Below are 23060 nucleotides of genomic sequence, written 5' to 3' on the forward strand. Positions count from 1 at the left end.
ATCCCAAAAAAGCTCCTGACCGGCAGAGAGGGGGAAGACGGCAGAAACGGGGCAACGAGGAGCAGCCGACGCTCCTTCTACATCAACTGCAATGGGCACCTGCAAAGCCGGGGCGGAAAAAGAAGACGCCACGGGAAAAGACGGAGCGGTGTACCTGAGGAAGAAGATCACTTTACTCCGAGCCGTCTCGCTGGTGATCGGCTCCATTATCGGGAGCGGAATCTTCATCTCCCCAAAAGGGGTCCTGAAAAACTCGGGCAACGTGGGTCTTTCGCTGGTCGTCTGGGTGGCTTGCGGAGTCCTCTCCATGTTCGGTGAGTAGGGGGGGGGCTCTCCCTACAAAGTCCTACCTGTTTCTTTTTATATTAAGGCTTCCCAGAGCTGCCCTTGGGTTTTATTCACTAAACACTGAGTTGAGGGAGAACCTTTTCATCTCGCCCGCTTTCACTTTGCATAATGTGGCCGGTGACCCCGTTGCCAGATGTTGGGTTGCCCCGTTGAGTCATACATTCTCCATAAAGTAAGACGAGGAAGAGGACAGTATGGGCAACAACGAGGGTCCGAAATACGCAACAAGACGGGGCGTTAGCTCTTGGTCCCGCTCATCCACAGAAGGTTCTCCACCAAGAGAGCTTGAGTTGATGGGGAGCCGTGTTTTCATGATCAACTTTGACCTTAGCGTGCATGGGAGATCAGTGATGTCACTAGGAGCAGTTGATGATATCACGTAGCAAGAGCAATGACATCATCAACTACTCCTTGTGACATCACATAGCAAGAGCAAAAGCTATTTTTTTGAACTGTAATAATTAATTAATTTAAGGACTTTCCTTTTTATATCTTATTTCCTACCTAAGACAGAGGTTGGTGCTTAGTGGAGATTTCTAATGATTTGATGTTTTAAAAAATTCGTTTTAGTATTTTTTTTAAATTTTTTTTGAGATTTATGTCACCGGTTTAGAAAATACATTTTTGTTTTGTTTCAGAATTCTTAAATGAAATGACATCAGAACCTTGTATAACCTTTGCTCGCAGGACAAGCAGCTGCCCTCGGCATGATTCGCCCTAGAATTGCCAAACGCATTAACCCTGCGCAGGCCAGGCAGGCTTGCCTCGTTGTCCTTTGCCCTGATGCTGGCGTTGGACGACGACCTTATAGATAACCCAGCAGAGCTCTGATGCCTCGCTGTCTGGCATAACCCAAAAATAACAAAAAAGAATGTTTTCTTTAAAAGTTATTTTTAATTTTGCAAACATCTGTTTTTTTTATCATTGTAAAGATTAGTGGAATATTTCTCTTTGAAGAGAAAAAAAAAAGATTTAAAATTTCCAAAAACAGCACCGTCTCCAGGACCTTAATGGTATTTAAAAATAATAAAAAAAAACAAAACATTGTTTTTTAGGCTATGTCTAATCTAGAATCTTTTTCGCAACCTTATGTGGTCTGCTTGCTGTCTCTTTGACCTCTGTGTAAAAGCTCTGTGGAAACAATACCATGAAGAAAGAAAAGCCGAGTATAATAGAAAAAAAACAATAGTAAATATTCCGTGTTACCCGGATGATTGTGATGCGGTAACCATAATATGAAGCCGATCCCGTTCCTGCCTATTTACTGCCTAATATTTTAGGGGCGCTGTCCTACGCTGACATTGGCACCGCTATCAAGAAGTCCGGGGGGCATTACATCTACCTGCTGGAGACTCTGGGTCCGTTGCCAGCCTTCTTGCGACTCTGGGCTGAATTTGTCATGATCCGGTAAATATTTCGAATTCCGTAACGATTTTATTATAATAATTATAGTATTAATCATATTGGTATATGAGGCCCAGGTACCCCAGTTCCATAATGTGTCCCTCAATGTTAGAAGCAGCCCCTCACCCCCCACTCATAGCAATACAAGGGGTGCCCCTGTGGGGTAATATGGGAAAAGCTTGCTGTACCCCACTGCGCTTCACCAACGGCTTGCATGGCACCTGACGCGGGTGACCACCATCCCTGTTTGTGTTTCCAGGCCGGCTAACATCGCCGTGGGCTCTCTGGCCTTCGGACGGTACCTGATCGAGCCGGTCTTCGCCCCGTGCCATGCGCCTGATCCGGCTGTTAAGCTGCTGAGCGCCATTGGGATCAGTGAGTAACTTTTTATTCTCTCGAGGGGCATTTGGGTCGGAGGGTGAAGAGGAGGACTGCGTTTCATAGGGTCCCCCGTCTACCACCCTTGCAGTTAATGCCAGGGTTTGGACTGTGTCTTATCGTGTGACGTTGCCCTATCAGTAGCCCCCCTTGGATGGGGCAATAGGCGTTAGTATATGGAGGGGTCCATTCATCGTATGTGGAAATGGAGATATCCAAGCAGTTGAGGTTAATGACTCGTTCTTACTGAATATCGATGTCAGGATGTAACAGAGAAAGCCACATTCTATAGGAGCAAGTCCCCAAATTATTGCCCCACTATACCATATATGCCCCCCATGCCACTCCATTTATCCTATAGAAACTAAACCTGCCCCCCCCACCCCAGCTAGAGGATTATGGGGACAAAATGGAATCAGTTTTGGGTTCTTTTCATCCACCGGTGGGGGACTCAAGTGGGCAAGCGAGGTCTCTTCCAGGGTCGTCAACGGGCAATTCTGGGGTTAATAGCCCCACAACCATCAGGCACAGGCTTTGAAACCCTAAACGGGCCGAGGACTGAAAATGTCCGTCCGGTAATAACGACAACGTCATAAAACTTCTAACCGCAGTTTTTATCATCGCCCTGAACTGCTGGAGCGTCAGCTGGTCGGCGAATCTTCAAACCACCTTTATGGTCCTGAAGCTGGTGGCCATCGGACTCGTTATCGTCCCCGGGATGATCGCGCTGGCCAACGGTAAGAGCGCCGGCGCAGAGAATTCACACGCCTGCCCGGAACCAGGGAGGATTCCCATAATCTAGATAAAAAAGTAGTTGTATAGCGCCAGCAGATGCCGTAGCGCATCGCAGCGGCCTGTGAGTGAATATCAGAAAACGAAGGCCGTTTCTCCCTGCAGGACGGACGGAGAATTTCCAGAACGCGTTCGATACGTCGTCCTTGGCTCTGGATAAACTCCCTCTGGCGTTCTATTCTGGAATGTTTGCCTTCGGAGGCTGGTAGGTCGGCCCCATTCGGCCCCCGTCTAGTCTCCCCGTTTCTTCTGCTGTAAAGACTCCAACCTTAATCACTTGTTGGGCTCGTCTTAGAACGGGATTGTCCAGCGTTACCCAATATTGGCGTGTAAAATGGTATCGAATGCCAACCTAGAACCCTGGCACTGAAAGAGTTATTTCTATTCTTTTAAGTAAATATAAACATTCAGTATCGTAAAACAATCATTTTTTTTTATTTGTAGGTTTTATATCAATTTTGTAACAGAGGAAATGATAAATCCGGAAAGGTAGGTCACATCTAGAGTTGCTCTAGAATTTTCAGGATGCAACTTGCTTAATTCTAGAATGTAAAAAATTTTGAAACTAGAATGTGGAACTTTCTAATTCCGGAATGTAGAAATCTCTGAATCTAGAACGTAGACTTTTCTGAGTCTAGAATGTAGCCCAGGAGTAAAAGGAAACCAGGTACCCATGACACGGATGAACCATGGTGATGGATGGTTCTACACCCGGGGGGCAGCACGTGTTCCAAGCTGGACATTCGAGAAGAACTGATAACCAGATGGTCATCGATAGCCGGAATCCGCTCGATATCCCGGTTCCTTTAATGTAACAAAAGAGCATCGAGAACAATGTTGGGGGCTCCTTCGCCTATTTCTTTCCCACCCCCCGTAGCTGCCCTGGGGTCCTTGGGATCCCTCATGGTCCAGCAGGAGTGAGAACCAAGTCCTTTGTCTCCAGAACCACCAACATCCGGAACCACCGGTTTCTCTGACTACTTCTGTGCTGCAGAGGACGCGATCCCTCGACAAATCCCTGATTCCCTTCCAAATAGATCAAAGCGCAAGCAAATATTTGCTCGCGGTCTGTTTGCGTTTGGTTAGGAAAGAACGCTGGTCTAGAACAGGGAACGTTGGCTCCGAACAGCCATAAAACATGCCTCGGGCGGGATTTATTTTCTGGAGGTTTAAGGTCAAGAACTTGGGACGCCGATAAACGTAATTTGTGTTTTCCTAGAAACATCCCGATAACCGTGATCGTCTCCCTGACCGTGGTCACCGTCTGCTACCTCCTCGCCAACGTTTCCTACTTCGCGGTCCTGACGGCGGACGAGGTTCTGGCCTCGGAGGCCGTGGCCGTGGTAAGCGCGGAGAACGGATCCGGAAACAAACTCAAGCTGCTGATCCATTTTGCCCTAAAACCCCCCATTTATTAACGCGGCGCGTCCCGGCAACCGGTCTGATTTATTTATGAGTTATTTCATTTCAGAGCTTTGCTGATCAAACACTCAGACAATTCTCCTCCGTGATCCCCGTCCTCGTGGCCCTGTCCTGCTTTGGAGCCTTAAACGGAGGGATTTTCGCCTCTTCAAGGTAGCAGAATTTTAACTAAAACACTGAAAAGAGATCGTCCACCATTTTCTTATCCCTCACATCTGATTCAAATAACTTCCAAGAATATTCTGATGTTTTCTTTTTTTGCCCCAGTTGTAGGGGGGTTATTACTGTATACAGCGCTGGGGGTTATATTACTGTATACAGTGCTGGGGGTTATATTACTGTATACAGTGCTGGGGATTATATTACTGTATACAGCGCTGGGGGTTATATTACTGTATACAGCGCTGGGGGTTATATTACTGTATACAGCGCTGGGGGTTATATTACTGTATACAGCGCTGGGGGTTATATTACTGTATACAGCGCTGGGGGGTTATATTACTGTATACAGCGCTGGGGGGTTATATTACTGTATACAGCGCTGGGGGGTTATATTACTGTATATAGCGCTGGGGGGTTATATTACTGTATATAGCGCTGGGGGGTTATATTACTGTATACAGCGCTGGGGGGTTATATTACTGTATACAGCGCTGGGGGGTTATATTACTGTATACAGCGCTGGGGGGTTATATTACTGTATACAGGGCTGGGGGTTATATTACTGTATACAGCGCTGGGGGTTATATTACTGTATATAGTGCTGGGGGTTATATTACTGTATACAGCGCTGGAGGTTATATTACTGTATACAGCGCTGGGGGTTATATTACTGTATACAGAGCTGGGGGTTATATTACTGTATACAGAGCTGGGGGTTATATTACTGTATACAGAGCTGGGGGTTATATTACTGTATACAGCGCTGGGGGTTATATTACTGTATACAGCGCTGGGGGGTTATATTACTGTATACAGCGCTGGGGGTTATATTACTGTATACAGCGCTGGGGGTTATATTACTGTATACAGTGCTGAGGGTTACATTACTGTATACAGCGCTGGGGGTATATTACTGTATACAGCGCTGGGGGTTATATTACTGTATACAGCGCTGGGGGGTTATATTACTGTATACAGAGCTGGGGGTTATATTACTGTATACAGAGCTGGGGGTATATTACTGTATACAGCGCTGGGGGTTATATTACTGTATACAGCGCTGGGGGGGTTATATTACTGTATACAGCGCTGGGGGGGTTATATTACTGTATACAGAGCTGGGGGTTATATTACTGTATACAGTGCTGGGGGTTATATTACTGTATACAGCGCTGGGGGTTATATTACTGTATACAGCGCTGGGGGGTTATATTACTGTATCCAGCGCTGGGGGGGTTATATTACTGTATACAGAGCTGGGGGTTATATTACTGTATACAGTGCTGGGGGTTATATTACTGTATACAGCGCTGGGGGTTATATTACTGTATACAACGCTGAGGGTTACATTACTGTATACAGCGCTGGGGGTATATTACTGTATACAGCGCTGGGGGTATATTACTGTATACAGCGCTGGGGGTTATATTACTGTATACAGCGCTGGGGGTTATATTACTGTATACAGCGCTGGGGTTATATTACTGTATACAGCGCTGGGGGTTATATTACTGTATACAGCGTGGGGGGTTATATTACTGTATACAGTGCTGGGGTTATATTACTGTATTATATATATTATAATATTCTGCCGTCTCTCTGCTCCAGGATGCTCTTTGTGGCCGCCCGGGAAGGTCAGTGGCCGTTTTTGTTCTCAATGATCCATATTCGGAGACAGACCCCGCTCCCCGCCCTGATATTAATGGTAAATCTGAATTTATGTTCTAATTGTTTTATTTGAATTGATTTTAGCGAAGGATTATCTGGGTGAAAATCAGGTGAAACACGTAGGATGGGGGGGGGGCTTCTCTATCATATTCTGTAATTCTAAATAGAAAAAAAATACAGATTCCCTCCCTATTTGTATTTTGTGTTTTACCCGGTCCGTTCCGACGTTAACCTAGCGGCAGGCCGGCCGTTTTTGGGCTGGAGGTGTTGGACGGTGAAGAATGCGGCACCCGTGGGGTGGTTCCTGGGACAAGTCCTGCTGCTCATGGTGGAAAGACTTGAAGAATACGGCACCCGTGGGGCGGTTCTACTCGGGGGCCGCTCCCGTGGGTTAGTAAATCCAAGCTTCATTCTGTAACGAACTCTTCCCGCAGATGCCTCTCGTCTTTCTGATGATCGCCATGGGTGACCTTTATGGACTCTTAAACTTCTACAGTTTCTCCCGTTGGATCTTCATGGGACTTGTTACCCTCGGGCTCATCATACACCAGCGGCGATACCCGCATCTGCCCCGACCTTTCAAGGTAAAATAACCCGGGGGGGGATTATGATTTACACTGAGGGACACCGTCAGGTTATTAGCGGCTGAAGTAAAGAACGTACTGAAGACGAAGCGCAAGCAGACGGCCAACTCCCAGAGCACTCGGCAAGCAGCTCATCGTCTTGTCCCAACGTCATGGTAGACTCACCAAAACCGCCAAAAAATAAAAAAGATGTGAAAATATTGTCGGTTTGCCCAGAAAAATACGATAAAGGTCTCAAAACGTCTACAAATAACGCCGCAGAACAACCAGGCTGTCGCTATGGCAACAGCATGAAAACGTACAACGGATTAACAGCCATAAATAATGTTTAACAGTAAAAGGTTCTGTTCCATCTCCTCCTCCCCAGAAATAATTCTTTAATAGACAGAAAAGTTAGCTTTTTTTAACTTAGATGTCATGTGACAAAAAAAGCAGGCACTGATAGGTCGTTGCCACGGAGAATGTTTTTTTTTAATGTTATTAAATGTAATTAATGTTTTGCGTAAGTTTTTACTTCATTTTTCCTGCGTTTTGATCTTTCAGGTACCGATTATTATACCGCTGGTGTTTACCACGCTCTGCCTGTTCATTGCGGGCATGTCCCTGTACTCGGACCCCCTGAATACGGGTATCGGCTGCGCCATCACGTTGAGTGGGCTTCCCGTCTACTACCTTACCCTCCATAAGTCGAGACTACCCCAGCGGTGGAGAGACAATTTCAGTAAGTGTCCTGCGTTGGGGTCCGCTTGGTACGGCCTCAATTAAACACGGGGGGGGACTTAAAGGTCTCCAGGCTGGAGTTAACTTGGTGTCAGAGACAGACTGGCTGAGCAGAGAATAGAGCGTCACTAGAGCGCTCCGGAATATGACGGTGTCTCGAACCAACACCACCACCACCGTACCGCACCGCTGTGTGGATCAAGGGAAGCCAATGAAGTCAATAAAACTTGTACATGAAGCTCCTTCGTCTGTAGGACAGAAGATCTAGAACTAGACAGTAAATCCTCATGGAACAGGGAGGTCTATTTTCCCCCAAGAGAGGGTTGCAGAGCTCTGGTTGGTTGAGTTCGTTAGTCTCGTCCATATGAGAGTCTGACCGGTTCTGGGCAAACTCAGTTCTTCGAGTCATTCGGTTGAAACTGGTTTTTGACTCTTAAGATGAGGACCAACTCGACCTCTTCTGAATAGCCAAGCTGCTATTTCAAGATGGCCGCCCCAGCCAAGGTGGTAGTTGGTTCTGGTTTGAAACATTATCAGGTCCAGATGACTTGTGAATAGACCCATGATGGCCAACCCCAGAACCTCTCTCCTTCTATCCGAATGACTTCATCAGTAGAATCCTTCTTGGTAACTTGTATGGAACGTTGAGAATATTTCTTCCATTATTTTTTTTTTCTAGATTTCCTGACCACGAAGCTACAAGTGTTGATGGAGGTGATCCCCCAAGAAGTGCAAACCTACTAAAAAGCTGGAGATTTAGGGGCTGCGCAACGTACGAGATACACATCCGAGCCCCATGGACACTGTTACCGGCCACGTCCGCCATCTTGCATCGTCCTTCACAGCTTATATGAATCGGATAAGGATTTTCCAAGGATCTGGGCAGAATATACTTGAACGTAACTCAGTTATGGGCATTAGACAAGCTTTTTTTAGAAATGTTTAACAAAAAATTTGATACCTAACAGGGCAAAACAAGCTTCTCTATATTAATATCAAAAGAGAAATATCCATCCCTAAAAATAAAAGAATTTAGAATCGAAGCGACGGCCTCTCTTTTTCAGCAGACTGATGCATCGTAGAAACGGATGGGTCGGCGGGACCCTAAAAAAATAAATACGAATTAATGACGATTATCAAACAATGGGGGGGGGGCGCCGAATGCTGCCACTGCCACCTGCAAAAGAATCCCTCAAAACCCCCACAGAAGACACACAGATTACTAATCCATTCCCTGGTGATTTCCCACCTGGATTATTGCAGCCCCCTACTAAACAACCTCCCACCTTTCACAGCTCCAGTCCATTCTGAACATCTCAACCAGGCTAAACTTAGCTTTTTTGGTGGAACTCCAGCGGCTCCTTGTACCTTCCGGGATATTTCAACTCCTGACCCTCATCTGCAGACCCCTAAACTCCTCTGCACCCCCATATCTCTGCCCTTATCTCCAAATACCGCGACCCCAGGATTTTACCCCGAGGGAACCTGCCTCGTTCTGTTAGACTCTTCCCTCCTTACCTCACCCTCTATTTTATTCCGCCTCAATCTCATAATAGAGTGTCAGCTCACAAGATCAGGGACCTCTTGCTCTGCATCAGTATTTCTTAATGAGCTATGAAGATTATATATATATAAGTAATGATTTTATATTATATTACATTTATGCTTTACTGGGATGAGTACCAGCAATGCCACATTAAAAAATAAAAAACACACGAACGATCATGAATGGGTCAGAAAATGCTCTTTTTTCACCCTTTAACCAACCCCTTTTACACAGAACAAACATTTACATTTCCAAGATGAGGCCACAAAAAAAAAAAAACCTTTAAAAGAAACTTTCAAACACAAATAAAACCAATGCAAATTTTCATTAAATGTTGTAAAGTACATCCGAGGCATGATATCCGACACAATATAATAATAATAATAAAAATTAAAAAAAAACACCAGAAAATGTATTGTGCCCTTTAACCACAAAAAATACCAAAAGTAAATAAAAATAATTTGACAGAAATAGGGGATAATTTCCCCCTATAATTGGGTTAAAAGATCTTTAACGTACCTATTAACACCCCAAAAAAAAACCTGTGTGTTATTTACACATCCGGAGGACAAGGCAGCAAAGATTTTAACGTACAAAATCCGGACCTTTTAACAGCATCTGAAAAAGCGGCTTTTTTATAATTTATAAAACCAATCAATCATTCAGTCAAGAAATGCATAGAATTAGCGCATCATTTATTGTGCAGACATTTTGTTTTAGGGGAGAAATCCCCAAAAAGCAGAATTTTATATCACCGTAAGACCCCCCCACACACACTTTGATAGATACAAAATCCAGGCAGAGACTCTGAGGCTTGAAAATCTCCAGAAAAATGTTTCTTAATGCCATTGTACAGCGCTATGGAACAGGACGGCGCCATTGAAATCAATAAATTGTTTATAACCAGGTCAAGATTTGATTAAAAAAAAAAAGTTTTTTGTCCCGTAATAACGCGCGGAATAGCGGCTCGGAGGAGTCCTTGCGGTTCGTATATAAAAATCGAAAAATCGCTGCATAGAGAATCGAAAGTTTTTGTCGTTTAAAAGAAAATTCTTTAGTTTTTTTTTCTTTTTATAAGAAAATCTGTCACAGAGGTATAAAAAGTTTGCAAAAACAACTAATTTGGCTAGAATTAAACATTGTTTTTGACGGATTTTGGTTGGATTTATACAAAAATTAGGACAAAATTTACGGTCCCCGATCAGGAAAGAAAAGGGATTGTCAATTCAAATGTTAGAAATTAAAATCAATATTTTTATGGAACCTCCTTGTGGAGCCTTAAAAACCCAAATATTTTTATCAATTTTTTTTTTTTTTTTATTGGACGGTTCAGCCAATAGGTGGCTTCAAAGACGTTTAAAGGGAGGGTACAACCACCGGCCGGCCGCCAGCACCTCGACAGTTAATCCATCATCAATCTGAATCACATCTTTAGGAGGAAATGGGGAACGTTGTTTGGGATAAAAATAATTAAAAACTGAGGGATCTCAACATTTCCGGCTTGGGGGAGAGACGTTTAAATACATAAAGGGGTTTAATAAAGTACAGCCTCCCAGCAGAGGTGGTAGAGGGTAATACAGTGAGGGGATTAAACATGCATGGGATAGACATACGGCTCCTGAATCTAAGGCGAGACCAACGACTGATTAAGGTTTGAGTCTTTACAGCAGGAGAAACGGGCGACTAGACGGGGGCCGAATGGGGGCCGATCTACCAGAAGGTTCTGTTTCTAATAACTGCTCTGTTGAGTATATAATACAGGTTGTAATAACGTTTTATAAATGAAACATCGTCCTGATATCAGGTGCCTGGAAAATAAAAGAAACCTTGGCTTCGTCCCCAAAACGTATCCACGTAATCCGGAAAATCCGACCCGTTTCTGAATGTATCATTTTGAGAAGTGAATTTAGCGAAATTGGGTTAATTCTCATGTATTTCTCATAAAGTTGTTTTTTTATGCCTTAAGCTTTTTTTCTTTGGTTCAGAAGGATCAGATTAATTTAGATTAATTCCACTTAATAAATCTTGTTGCTAGGCAGCGATGGGATTAAAACATTCATTTATAAAACCCGTTCTGTCCCCAATTCTCTTAAACAAAGACTCGACTTATTGACTTGGCCAAAATCCGGCAGGTAGATTCATACAAAATCAAGGTATTTATCAAAATTACCAGCTTTTCCTGAAAACCTGGTGCCGAGCCACGCGCCGGGGGAAGCTTTCATATTTTCAACGATCTTCTTTCCATAACCGAACCGAAAAAGGACAAAAATCACAAAAATATTTGGAAAAACAATGAAAACCTGATCTGATCATCTCTTAACTATCCAAAAAGTTGGAGAGCAATTTACATAGTTTTGTTAAAACAATAAAAAAAAAAAAAAAAAAAACAACAAAAACAAGGAGAGGCGTAAAATAAAGGGGAAGGAACATTTTAAATATTTAATTTTTATATTACAGAAAATACAAAATCTAGAATCGGCATTATATACAAGAAAAATCACGACTGGCATGTGTTTAGCAATTGCAGAGACTGGTACAAAGTTGTGACTGAAGGTGTATAACACACAAAAAAAAACACACAAAAACAACAAAAAAAAAAACTTTATAAAAAAAAACAGAAAAAACAGTAGGCTCCCATCACTGCAGTCCCGCCTCCTTCAGCGAGCCAATGGCTGACATCATCATGTCAAGCGGAGGTGAAAAGCATCAGATGGCCGGACCACCACCGTAAGCAATTAAAATCCCGATTAAAAACGTTTTTTTAATTATTTTTTGGCCATCTTCCAAATTCATTACCCTGAGATCCTTGCGGTTTGTATTGAAAGGCTGCTCGTTAGACGCGATGTCTGTCATTTGAATTAAAGCTTTTTTTCCCCCAATAATTAATAAAAAATCCAGAGAAATGACATCAGTAAACATACGCCTTTAAGAGTTAAAAATATACGGTCTTGCGTCCGACTTTTACCAATTTCTTCTTCTCCGCAGGTGTTGGAGGTCAAGTGATGTAGCAGAGTCTCCCGGTACTCGACCACACGGCGATAATGACCGAATGCCACCTACTTCCGTGTCTAGCACCATCTGTGTACTCCATCGGTGCATGCGCGACCGAGAGGAGCGAGGACTATTTTTAAGCATTTTTTTTTTCTTTTTTTATGCCAAGTAACTGGTTCAAAAATCAAAATTTTAAACCTGGCAAATAACAAAAAAATAGCCCTTATTTCTTCCAGGAAAAAAAAAAAAAAAAAAAAAAAAAAAAAGACCTACTCCCATGTACAAATAAAATACAGTGTTACCTATAGCTTGGCTGCAAATGAGCCGACAGCTTATAAAAAGAATAAAAAAAAAAAGATTTCATATTAAATGTCTTAATTTAAGAATAATTAAAAAAATGCATTAAATACCTGTTTAAGACTACAACCTGAATATCAAGTTAACAAAAACCAGTACAATTCCTGTTCCTGTGGCCCCTGCACCACACGAGTATCAAAACACAGAAAGAAAATAATAAACAACCTTCACATTGCTTTAAAAACAAAACAAAAATAAATCTAAAAATTAATAAGACGCTCCAGAAAAAAAATTGAAATAAATTATTAAGAAAAAAAAAATAAAAAATTATTTTCTGGAAGCAAAATCATTTAGAAATCTGTCTGAAATAAATTATTGGAGATCACCCAGCATCCATGCCCACCCCGCATCCCAAACCCCATATGCCACCCCCCATTGCCCTCCATGTGGGCAGACTTGCCAAAAGAGAGAAAAAAAAAAAAAAAAAATAAGCGATAAAATCTATTCCAAGAAGTAAAAGGGGCTTTCATTCCACCGTCCGAGTCCCCCACCAGTCCTTGAGTTCCGGATCCACCATTCACCTCCGGTTATTGCTGAGCGGACGTGGCACAGTGAAAGCTCGATAATCTTTGTTCGTCGGGCAGTGTTTGTCGTGGAACGACCCATTAGCAGGAGGACCGAGGAAGCTCCGGGCTCCTCTCGCCTCAATACTGTTATGTGTAGGAAAGACCGTGAGGGCGCTTGGTGTCAGACGAAGAAGCGCGCATGACCGTGTCTGTTGAGCTTCAAGATTTTTCCTAGGCGCTGTTTGGCCGTGGCCATGCCTTTCTTTGGCCGTTTACCTGCGGGCACAAAAATTCAATGTCATTTTATTTTTGCTTTAATTTTCATTATTTATTTATTTTTATCTATGACTCACAAGATTTAATATACAATAAAATAAATCTATATAACCACAAATGAAAATGCAATTTAAATATTAAAGGATATAAAATATATATATATCTATATCCATTATATATCTATATATCTATATCCATTAATATTTTAATTACATTTTCAATCTTTAACTTTTTTATTTCTTTGGATATATTTTTTTTAATATATATATATATATATATATATATATACACATACACACACACACATACACACAAACACACATATATATATATATATATATATATATATATATATATATATATATATATATATATATATATATGTGTATATGTGTGTTTGTGTATATATATATATATATATATATATATATATATATATATATATATATATATGTGTATATGTGTATATGTGTGTTTGTGTATATATATATATATATATATATATATATATATATATATATATATATATATATATATATATATATATATATATATATATATATAATTAAAAAAAAACACAAGAAAACAAAAGATGACAGTCTCCTAAATTTGTGCACCGCCCCAGGCATCTTCCTTCTCCTTTCAGAGACTGTGATCCTAAATTTCAAACTTTTTTTTAGTCCCCATTAAATCCTTAAAGGGCCGGCGCAGAGAAAGGCCGGGTCTTTAAAGGGCCATACCTTTAGTTGCCTGGTTACTGATAGGTGGAGGATTCGAGGCAGGTCTCTTGGTGGGGTGGAGAGGTACTATGAGCGAGGTCTCGCCGTATATCCTTTCGGGGCTGAGGCTGCCGTCACTCAGGTGGCAATCGCCGGGGCTGAGGCTGGACTCCTGGTCGTACTTTTCGGGCAGGTAGCTGGCGGAATCCCAGCTCTCGCTCTCGGAGAAGCGCTGGATCTTCATGGGCTTCATGCAGCCGTCGGGGGAAAGCTCTTCTTGCTCAGCATTGGGAAGTTTACACGGATCCTGTGGGTAGAGGAGACGGGGAGATGTTTGGACGATCAGATACGGGGTGAACACAGAAATCGCCGGTATTGTTCGACTTCCCATTGAAATATTGTTATTTATTATATATATTGTATTTGTGGGATAATGAAGGAGGGTCTCTATTTTTTTATGCATTAAAAAGAGGACAATTAGATTTAAAGTCTTTAGTTAAAGCTGATACTTTTAGAAGAAAAATATGCAGTTGGCTAACATTTCAGGACCTCAGATTCCATCGGGGGGGGGGCAAGGGGGTTCTGATCTCCAAGGTGTCCAAGGAACATAATAATATAATAAAAGGCATAAATTCACTCACCGGACTAAGCCTACAGGATGCATCGAGCTGCCGTATCCAACCGGGAGTGCTCATTTCTGTAGCCTCATTACTATGGTGACCTAAAAGACGAAAAACAGACCCTTTTAAACTAAATCCGTGCTGGTCCAGGGGTGTTTGCAGACTGACGAATGATCTGGGGGATACCAAGCCCCTCTTTCTCCTCCCGATGCCCCTCTTTTCTAGGAGGTCGGAATGTTTGCTGGGTATGAGGGGATCGCAGGGTTCTACGGCCCTAAAAGCCCCGATAATGTGTATAGAAACAGCCCTTCTTCTAAATGCCCCGCTCATTCACTCGGTCACCGATGCTAGATTTTCCCTGGGATCCCTAATAACGTCAGGGCTATGCATCGAGTAAATTCTTACGGTTATCGTCGGCCCGCTGGCTGCTGGAATCAGAGTTATGGTGGACGCTTCCCTGGGAGATTTTGATGTGCAGATGCGGGTAACTTCTGCCCGTTTTGCTCCTGGCCTCTGCCGGGAAGTGTTTATAGTGCAATCCAGCCATAGAAAGCATACCCTGAATCGCTTCTTCCTCCATGCTGGTCGAGGTAGAACAGTCACTAGAAGAAAAACATGAAGGAGTATTACCTTTGTTTCTCTAAACTCATTGAAAGTCTGCTGTATACAGTAATATAACACCCCCCCGCTATATACAGTCATATAACCTCCCCAGCGCTGTATACAGTAATATAACCCCCCCGTACTACATACAGTCATATAACCTCCCAGCGCTGTATACAGTAATATAGCCCCCAGCACTGTATACAGTAATATAACCCCCAGAGCTGTACACAGTAATATAACCCCCAGCGCTGTATACAGTAATATAACCCCCAGCGCTGTATACAGTAATATAACCCCCCAGTGCTGTATACAGTAATATAACCCCCCAGCACTGTATACAGTAATATAACCCCCCAGCACTGTATACAGTAATATAACCCCCCAGCACTGTATACAGTAATATAACCCCCCAACGCTGTATACAGTAATATAACCCCCCAGCGCTGTATACAGTCATATAACCCCCCAGCGCTGTATACAGTAATATAACCCCCAGTGCTGTATACAGTCATAACCTCCCAGCGCTGTATACAGTCATATAACCTCCCAGCGCTGTATACAGTCATATAACCCCCCCAGCGCTGTACACAGTCATAACCTCCCAGCGCTGTATACAGTAATATAACCCCCCCAGCGCTAAATACAGTCATATAACCCCCCAGCGCTGTATACAGTCATATAACCCCCCAGCGCTAAATACAGTCATATAACCTCCCCAGCGCTATATAAAGTCATATAACCTCCTCAGCACTGTATACAGTCATATAACCTCCCCAGCGCTATATACAGTCATATAACCTCCCCAGCGCTATATACAGTCATATAACCTCCCCAGCGCTATATACAGTCATATAAAGTCAGATTCTCCGGTTTGGTGATTAAGACCTAGTCATACTATTTACCACAGGCAGTATGATAGCAAGTCAGGGTATCTAGTAGATATATTTCGAACAACTGAAACATGTAAAACACTAAAAGGGATATAAAATAATAAATCATAATAATAAATAAGTTGGTCAAAAAGAAGTACTCAAGAATCGGTTTACCCGTCAGCAGTAAGAGAATGGGCTGGCGGGGGGGGGGGGCGGTCTTACCTTTTACTTGGCATTGGGGCAGCAGATCTGCGTATGTTCAGATCATAGGAAATTTCCCTCGCTGGGTAATCTTCCTCACTATTCGGAAAGCTTTCCTGCTGCTCCTCGTCACCTGAGCTGTCAGACTCCTCCGAGGAGCTTTTCTGCGGGAGGCAAAGGAAAGAAAGAGAAAGTTTTCATGCTGTACAAGTCACAGAATCTACCTAAAAGGCTTCAAGAGTGGCTGAAGATCTTGGATTTTCTTCCATAATCAATAATCTCAGCTACTCAATGAGTGAAGTAAGAGCCATTATCGGAGTCGGAGGAAACACCGCGGGGCTTTCAATATAAATACATTAAATCCAAGCGTCTATAAACAGCAGCTTCCCGGAATAAAGCCGTCCAATACCGGGAATCGCAAATATCAGAGGAAATTGAGATCGCGGAATCGAATGACCTTTAAATTATTAATAAGCTTTTATTGATTAGCGGTAATTCATCTTCCAGATGGGCAATTAATGAAAATCTTCCCCGGCACGACGTTCGGCATCCTGCGGCCGTGACATTAACGCACCGCTCAAAAATACATCACACATTCGATCAATAAGCTTTGATTTAGTAAACGGAAGCCTCTAAAAATATAAATAATAATTAAACAAAATAAAGAAAAAAGAAAAATTCATTTAAACTGCGAACGTTGCGATTAAGGTCTGTATTCGTACCTCGTTAGTGCAACTGGCTTTGGATCCTTCGGAATCAGAGCTATCGGAATATTCTGAGGATCCTCCATTCCTGAGTTCCGATTTGACACTTTCGAAAAACACTAAAAAAAAGACAAAAGTAAATAAAGGAATCGTAAACAGCGAGATTATTCTATTTTAGAACTTGCAGTGGTAGGCAAAGTCTGTAATGTACCAAGAAAGATAAAAAATAAGGCGTATTCGATTTGTTCAGTTTGTGATTGTATTAGGTGCTGCTTTTAGTAGATTTTGCTTAACTGGATCCGACGTGACCACTTACACTACCGTTCAACGTCTGGGGTCAAATTCTGTCCATTAAAACATGAAATGGATCAGAAATCGAGTGCAGACGGGGTTAATCTTGTAAATGACTATTGTAGCTGAAAACAGCTGATTTTTAATGGAATCTCTTCATAGGCGTACAGAGGCCCTTTATCACTCCCATCACTCCTGTGTTCCAATGGCCCTTTATCACTCCCATCACTCCTATGTCCCAATGGCCCTTTATCACTCCCATCACTCCTGTGTTCCAACGGCCCTTTATCACTCCCATCACTCCTGTGTTCCAACGGCCCTTTATCACTCCCATCACTCCTGTGTTCCAACGGCCCTTTATCACTCCCATCACTCCTGTGTTCCAACGGCCCTTTATCACTCCCATCACTCCTGTGTTCCAACGGCCCTTTATCACTCCCATCACTCCTGGGTTCCAATGGCCCTTTATCACTCCCATCACTCCTGGGTTCCAATGGCCCTTTATCACTCCCACCACTCCCGTGTTCCAATGGCCCTTTATCACTCCCATCACTCCCATGTTCCAATTGAGGACCTTTTCTACATATTAGAGGAAACGAAGCCGATCAGAACGTACTGTTAAGTGGTTTCTGCATTTCGGTCTGATCATCGTTGTCAGAGCTGCAGCACGGCGCCTCCACCTTGATATCCATCGTCTTTCTCGACCTCGCTCGGTCGTCTTCGTCTTCGCTGTCCGCGGTGTAAAGGCTCCGGTCAGTGAACGGTCGTCTTTCGTCCCTGTTTGCAGCGCGGTGGAAATAAAGTAGCGTCAGCATTCGATCTAAACGGGTGCTTTTAAGGGAATCGTTTTGGGGGGGAATTTATGTGCAAAACTAACCAAAAAAAACAAGCCAAACACGAACAACGAACAAACCCATATCAAAACATGGAGACGAATCGAAAATTAAATAATGATAGAGGGATTTGTAAGATGCCCAGTTTATCATATATTATATATAATAAATATATTATTTATGATCATATAAAGCACTTGTCTTGCCCTAACTACATGTGTGGGGGGGTATCAGTTATATACGGACCCCCTGTACCTGATTATCCTTCCATTGGAGAGCACGAGGCGCATATCGTTGTCTCTCATTTTCTTGTCCGGCTCCGCCGTTGAAGGCTGCAATGGTTTATTAAACCTTGCGTTCAGCTTAGAGCTCCCCAGATCCTAAGAGATAAAGAAAACCGGTATTAACGGCTGAGCGGCACCCCCCCGGAACTCCGTTTTTTTATATCGCTGGAAAAACGGCTCACATCGGCGATAATAACTATCGAGCGGGATGATGATTTTTATTTTTTTTTATTTTTAAAGTTCGCACTCAAGGCGTCGTGGCCTTTGTATGTGAAACGTCATCACCCAATGTCTCTTCATTGGCTGCTTTATCTGCAGGTAGAACGAATCTCATTAATATGCAAGAGAGACAGACGAAAAACCACAAATCAGCCATTTCAAGCCATACGTTTAGAAGCGAGATGGGCCGATGGCATCCATCATCAAATCGCTCCACTGTTTAGGGCGACTGGAGAGGAGAAAACGCAAGGCGGATTAGAAGCTCCAAACAAGTACAAAATCATAGCCCCAAAAAAGCACAAAGCCAAAAAAACTAAGATAACAAAAATAAATTAAAAAAAATAAAATAAAAAAAAATAAAGCCAAAAAATAAAAAGAAAATTAAAAAAATAAACAAAGCCAAAAACCATGATGAAAAAAAAAAAAGACAAAAGCCAAGATAATAAAACAAAGCCAAAAAAAAACAAAGCCAATAACTAAGATAACTAAAAAATAAATAAAAACAAAACACAAAGCCAATTACTAAAATGAAAAAAAGCCAAAAACGAACAAAACCAAAAACTACGATTTAAAAAAAGCCAGAAAAACATAAAGCCAAGAACTAAGATAACAAAAATAAATAAATAACAAAGCCAAAAACTATGATGAAAAAGCCAATGAACACAAAGCCAAAATAAAATAAAAAAAGCCAAAAACTAAGATAAAAAACCCCGAAAACAACATAAAACCAAAAAACTAGGTTTTAAAAAAATAAAATAAAAAAAAAAAAACAAAGCAAAAACCTAAAATAAAATAAAAAAATAGAAAAATGAAAACACCAACCTCTTCCCACGGAGACATTTCCAACCTTTTCAGCACCTCCCTGGTGTGATGCTCCAGGATATCGAGGTTAGTCGGGGTTTTACTGGACTGATCCCGGAGTCTCCGAGCTTTCCGCCCGGAATGATGCGCGGACTTCTCGTGCGAGGACCGGGAGAGTGGGCACAGATCGTGAGTTCCCTGAGACTTGACCGGCTTGCTCCCTTCCTCCTGCAGAGAGAACGCGGTCATATAATTAGGGATTTAGAGACTGCAACGCCCCCTGCCATTATACTAAAGGTAGGCGTTACTCGGACTCCCCAAAAAAAGAATAAAGAGGATAAAAATAAATGGCCTGCGATACGCCACACGGCCAGGACTGTGGCCCCGTTTCTCGGGGGTGTCGGGACAAAAGGGGCACAAATATGTCTTTTCTTTTCTAGGCGAGTAATTAGACTTGAAGATCTAGTACGACAGATCGGGGGGTTCTCCTCACCTCTACCGTACGGATCACTTTAGAAAGCTCTTTAATGAGATGCCCGGGCCTGATGTTCTCCGGGATTTCGAAAGCGTGTTCTGATACAGACTGGGGAGAGAGAGAGAAAGGTTTGTATATGTCGAGTGGGTATCAAACTTCACACCGACCGGCTCCATTCACAAAATCTAATTCACAAGAAGCTCATAAAGGATCTGGTTACGGTGCAAACACTGCCCTAGGAACAGATAAGGTCACAACCCCCGGTGGCTGCTTGCGGAAGTGCAAGTAAAACCTCAGGTTGTTATAAAGTGGTTCTTAGAAGGCAACGCCGCCACCGCTGCAGCTTCTTGCAAATATTTAGATGTCAACGGACGCCAACGGCAAGGGGAGGAAAAAAATTGAAGCCGTAACTTACTTCTTTCTTCATCCAACTCTTTAGCGCAGTGATAAGCGCCTTCACGCCATGCTTTAAATAATTTGGAGGATGATATCCGTCTTCTCGCAATTCTAAGCAGGAGAAACGCACGTGTTAGTCTTCTATAGGGTTCCTCTCTCTCTATATGCAGTGAGAGGGACTGTATAGCGCCCCCCTCTGGTAACACGCGTGCGCAGACATTCCCTGCCGGGGTCATTAAAGGCACGTTCTTTCGCTGCATTTCGCTAAATTGTTACCATAAAAAACAAACAAACAATCTATTGAATTTAAGTGTAAAATTCCATCGGGGGGTTTATTGCTAGAATTTGGAAGGAACAGATTTCTCCTGAACGGTAACCCCCCCCCACACACACACACACACACAGCTTGGGCGAGAAGCGAGAACGTCTTGCAGATGTCGGCCAGGATTGTATTAAACGCGCCGTACGTATCAAATTTACCTTTCAAAGTTTCAAGTAGATTTTTGGCCACAAACCAACAAATAGCCTCGAAAAAAGGAAACTTGAAGAGATCCGGTGTCTTCAGCCTTTTTTCCATCTCGTAACACCTGCAGGGCGAGGGAAAGGGGGTTATATTACTGTATACAGTACCGGGGCAGGGGGGGGTATTACTGTATACAGCACTGGGGGTTATATATTACTGTATACAGCGCTGGGGGGTTATATTACTGTATACAGTGCTGGGGGTTATATTACTGTATACAGCACTGGGGGTTATATATTACTGTATACAGCGCTGGGGGGTTATATTACTGTATACAGCGCTGGGGGGTTATATTACTGTATACAGCGCTGGGGGGTTATATTACTGTATACAGCGCTGGGGGGTTATATTACTGTATACAGCGCTGGGGGGTTATATTACTGTATACAGCGCTGGGGGGTTATATTACTGTATACAGCGCTGGGGGGTTATATTACTGTATACAGCGCTGGGGGTTATTACTGTATACAGCGCCGGGGTTTAGACTTAATAGAAAGATTTTTTCCATTGGATAGATTTTTTTCCCTTTCAGCTCCTTTAGTGAATTGGAGAGTTTGGGGACTCACCTGAGCTGCATGCCAATGTTAAGGTTGTGCAGAAAGTTCCCTCCAAAGGCCATGCAATCCTGAGAGGTGAGGACAGCGTGTATCCAGCCTACGTAACACAACAGACATCTCGTGTAAAAACATTTCTATTTAATGTACATTTTATACAACTTCCCAGCCCTGCCCTCCTTTTTAATCCCCTCCATCTCCACACTCAACACAAACGGCATCCTAAGAACTTTATTTGTCCACCATGGACAGGCAACATGTCGTGCTTTAGACCGTCGAGCATTATGGGAGCTGTAGTTCACAAACGTGAAGCCCAATGTCAGAACTCTACAGAAAATAGAGAATTCCAGACCAGATCATGTGTAGCCGCGGTGCCCTTTGACCCCTAAACTAAACACAGGGCTCACAGGAGCCAACCTGCCTCCAAGCAGGGCATTAAAACTGGGCTTCCCGTGATCTGGCAGGGGTTATACCCCAGGGTGGGGATTATCAGAAGAGAGGTATATAACCCATTTGCCCTGACCGAATGCAATCACCTGTTGGGACGAAAAGTGTGTGTCCCTGCTTGACAACGCATTTGTAACATTTGTCCACCTTGTCCCCAAAAAATTCCTCGCTTTGGGTAACGGAAGAGCTCCATGATTCATACAGTGCTAAGTTTTCATCAGTGGGTTTGATCAAGTAGAAAATCTTTTCCCCCTAAAAGGACAGCGGAGACAAAAATAAAATTAAAATAATTATATCGATTTTGATCCAAATGTTTTTTTGTGTTTGTATTTCCTCTGTGCTCCCTCCAAGCTGCCCCCGTATGCAAATTAACATCAACACATAGTTCTGTAAATAAAATATTTATAATTTGGAGGAGGTTGTTTTTAAAAATCATCTGCCGGCTACGCGTGTGACCCAAACTTTGGATCTTAATGAAAGAAATAAAGAAAAGCTCTGAATATAAGATGACCCTATTTGCTTTTGTTGCTCGCTCTCTTTCATTCACACACTCATTCCCTCACACATACAGGTGCAGAAAAGCTTCTCTTTCTCCTCGAATCCGCTTGCAATATTTCGGCCTCTTGGAGCACTTCCGCAAAAAGGCAGAGGAGAGGGCGTCCCTCACACACACACTTTCATTCATTCATTCATTCCCACACACTCGTGCAAAACTGCTTCTCTTTCTTCTCGAAGCCACTTGCAATATTCCGGCCTCTTGTAGCACGGATGGAGAATGAAGACAGAAGAGGCAAGAGAAGAAGACGAGCTGTGAGAAAGGAGACACGACACGGAAGTGGTCGACGACGAAGGGAGCAGGAACTACAAGCCCCTAGGCTTAGTTAGCTGTGTTGCTGATCGGAGGTCTGAATAAAAGATGACCTTCATGTAAAATAAGATTTTTTTCTGAAAACAAGCCTAGCCCTATTATACGGTAATTTTATTCTCTTTTATTTATATAGCGCCAACAATAGCGCAGTACTTAAGGTGCTTCCAATCACGTGTAAATATGGTGTGAAAATATGTTAAGAACGGAGGCGCTTACCCAGAGGACATGATACCAGACAGAGGTCCCCCCAAAGTCTATATGGAAGTCCGTGTAGCTGTCCTTGACACCCATCAGGCAATACTTTTGAACGAAGGGCTTTGTGAAGACAGAGTCATCCGGCCAGTAGTTCTCCACCCAAGAAAGCTTCTTGCCGATGTCCGGTACTTTAACCAGCTCCGCCATCCTACAGTCACAGAAAAAAAACCTAATCTATCCATCTAGTCACATGCCTATCCCCTGCGTGCTTAAACCCCCTCGCTGTATTAGCCTCTAC

At 42.8% G+C, this 23060-nt stretch overlaps 2 protein-coding genes across 2 annotated transcripts in view; one reads left to right on the plus strand and one right to left on the minus strand.

The window, feature by feature from the left end:
* LOC128492656 (cystine/glutamate transporter-like) lies at nucleotides 1-8525 on the plus strand. Its single transcript, XM_053465293.1, has 12 exons — nucleotides 1-314; nucleotides 1629-1755; nucleotides 2012-2127; nucleotides 2742-2867; nucleotides 3028-3127; nucleotides 3367-3411; nucleotides 4142-4265; nucleotides 4394-4497; nucleotides 6115-6211; nucleotides 6609-6758; nucleotides 7302-7479; nucleotides 8158-8525. Exons 1-12 carry the CDS (start codon nucleotides 92-94, stop codon nucleotides 8220-8222), a joined length of 1455 nt encoding a protein of 484 aa, XP_053321268.1. The 5' UTR covers nucleotides 1-91; the 3' UTR covers nucleotides 8223-8525.
* Nucleotides 8526-11646: 3121 nt separating this feature from the next.
* Nucleotides 11647-23060, minus strand: part of KDM7A (lysine demethylase 7A) — a 36827-nt gene continuing 25413 nt past the window's right edge. Inside the window, exons 6-20 of the mRNA XM_053465285.1 lie at nucleotides 22784-22970; nucleotides 21789-21951; nucleotides 21265-21352; nucleotides 20656-20762; nucleotides 20195-20286; nucleotides 19798-19887; nucleotides 19326-19532; nucleotides 18256-18380; nucleotides 17784-17944; nucleotides 16895-16995; nucleotides 16194-16336; nucleotides 14899-15095; nucleotides 14515-14594; nucleotides 13895-14180; nucleotides 11647-13154 (exon numbers count right to left, since the gene is read on the minus strand). Coding sequence (XP_053321260.1) covers nucleotides 13060-13154; nucleotides 13895-14180; nucleotides 14515-14594; nucleotides 14899-15095; nucleotides 16194-16336; nucleotides 16895-16995; nucleotides 17784-17944; nucleotides 18256-18380; nucleotides 19326-19532; nucleotides 19798-19887; nucleotides 20195-20286; nucleotides 20656-20762; nucleotides 21265-21352; nucleotides 21789-21951; nucleotides 22784-22970 — 2122 coding nt within the window. The 3' untranslated portion in view covers nucleotides 11647-13059. The remainder of the gene's footprint in view (nucleotides 13155-13894; nucleotides 14181-14514; nucleotides 14595-14898; nucleotides 15096-16193; nucleotides 16337-16894; nucleotides 16996-17783; nucleotides 17945-18255; nucleotides 18381-19325; nucleotides 19533-19797; nucleotides 19888-20194; nucleotides 20287-20655; nucleotides 20763-21264; nucleotides 21353-21788; nucleotides 21952-22783; nucleotides 22971-23060) is intronic.

The sequence above is a fragment of the Spea bombifrons genome, chromosome 4 (genome assembly GCF_027358695.1).
Source record: "Spea bombifrons isolate aSpeBom1 chromosome 4, aSpeBom1.2.pri, whole genome shotgun sequence".
Taxonomy (NCBI): domain Eukaryota; kingdom Metazoa; phylum Chordata; class Amphibia; order Anura; family Pelobatidae; genus Spea; species Spea bombifrons.

Excerpts from the sequence above, each read along its gene's own strand:
- LOC128492656 (XM_053465293.1), top strand. The coding sequence starts at position 92 with ATGGGCACCTGCAAAGCCGGGGCGGAAAAAGAAGACGCCACGGGAAAA. Across the intron at positions 6,759-7,301 it reads ATCTGCCCCGACCTTTCAAG|GTACCGATTATTATACCGCT; the intron begins GTAAAATAACCC and ends TTGATCTTTCAG. Across the intron at positions 7,480-8,157 it reads GCGGTGGAGAGACAATTTCA|ATTTCCTGACCACGAAGCTA; the intron begins GTAAGTGTCCTG and ends TTTTTTTTCTAG.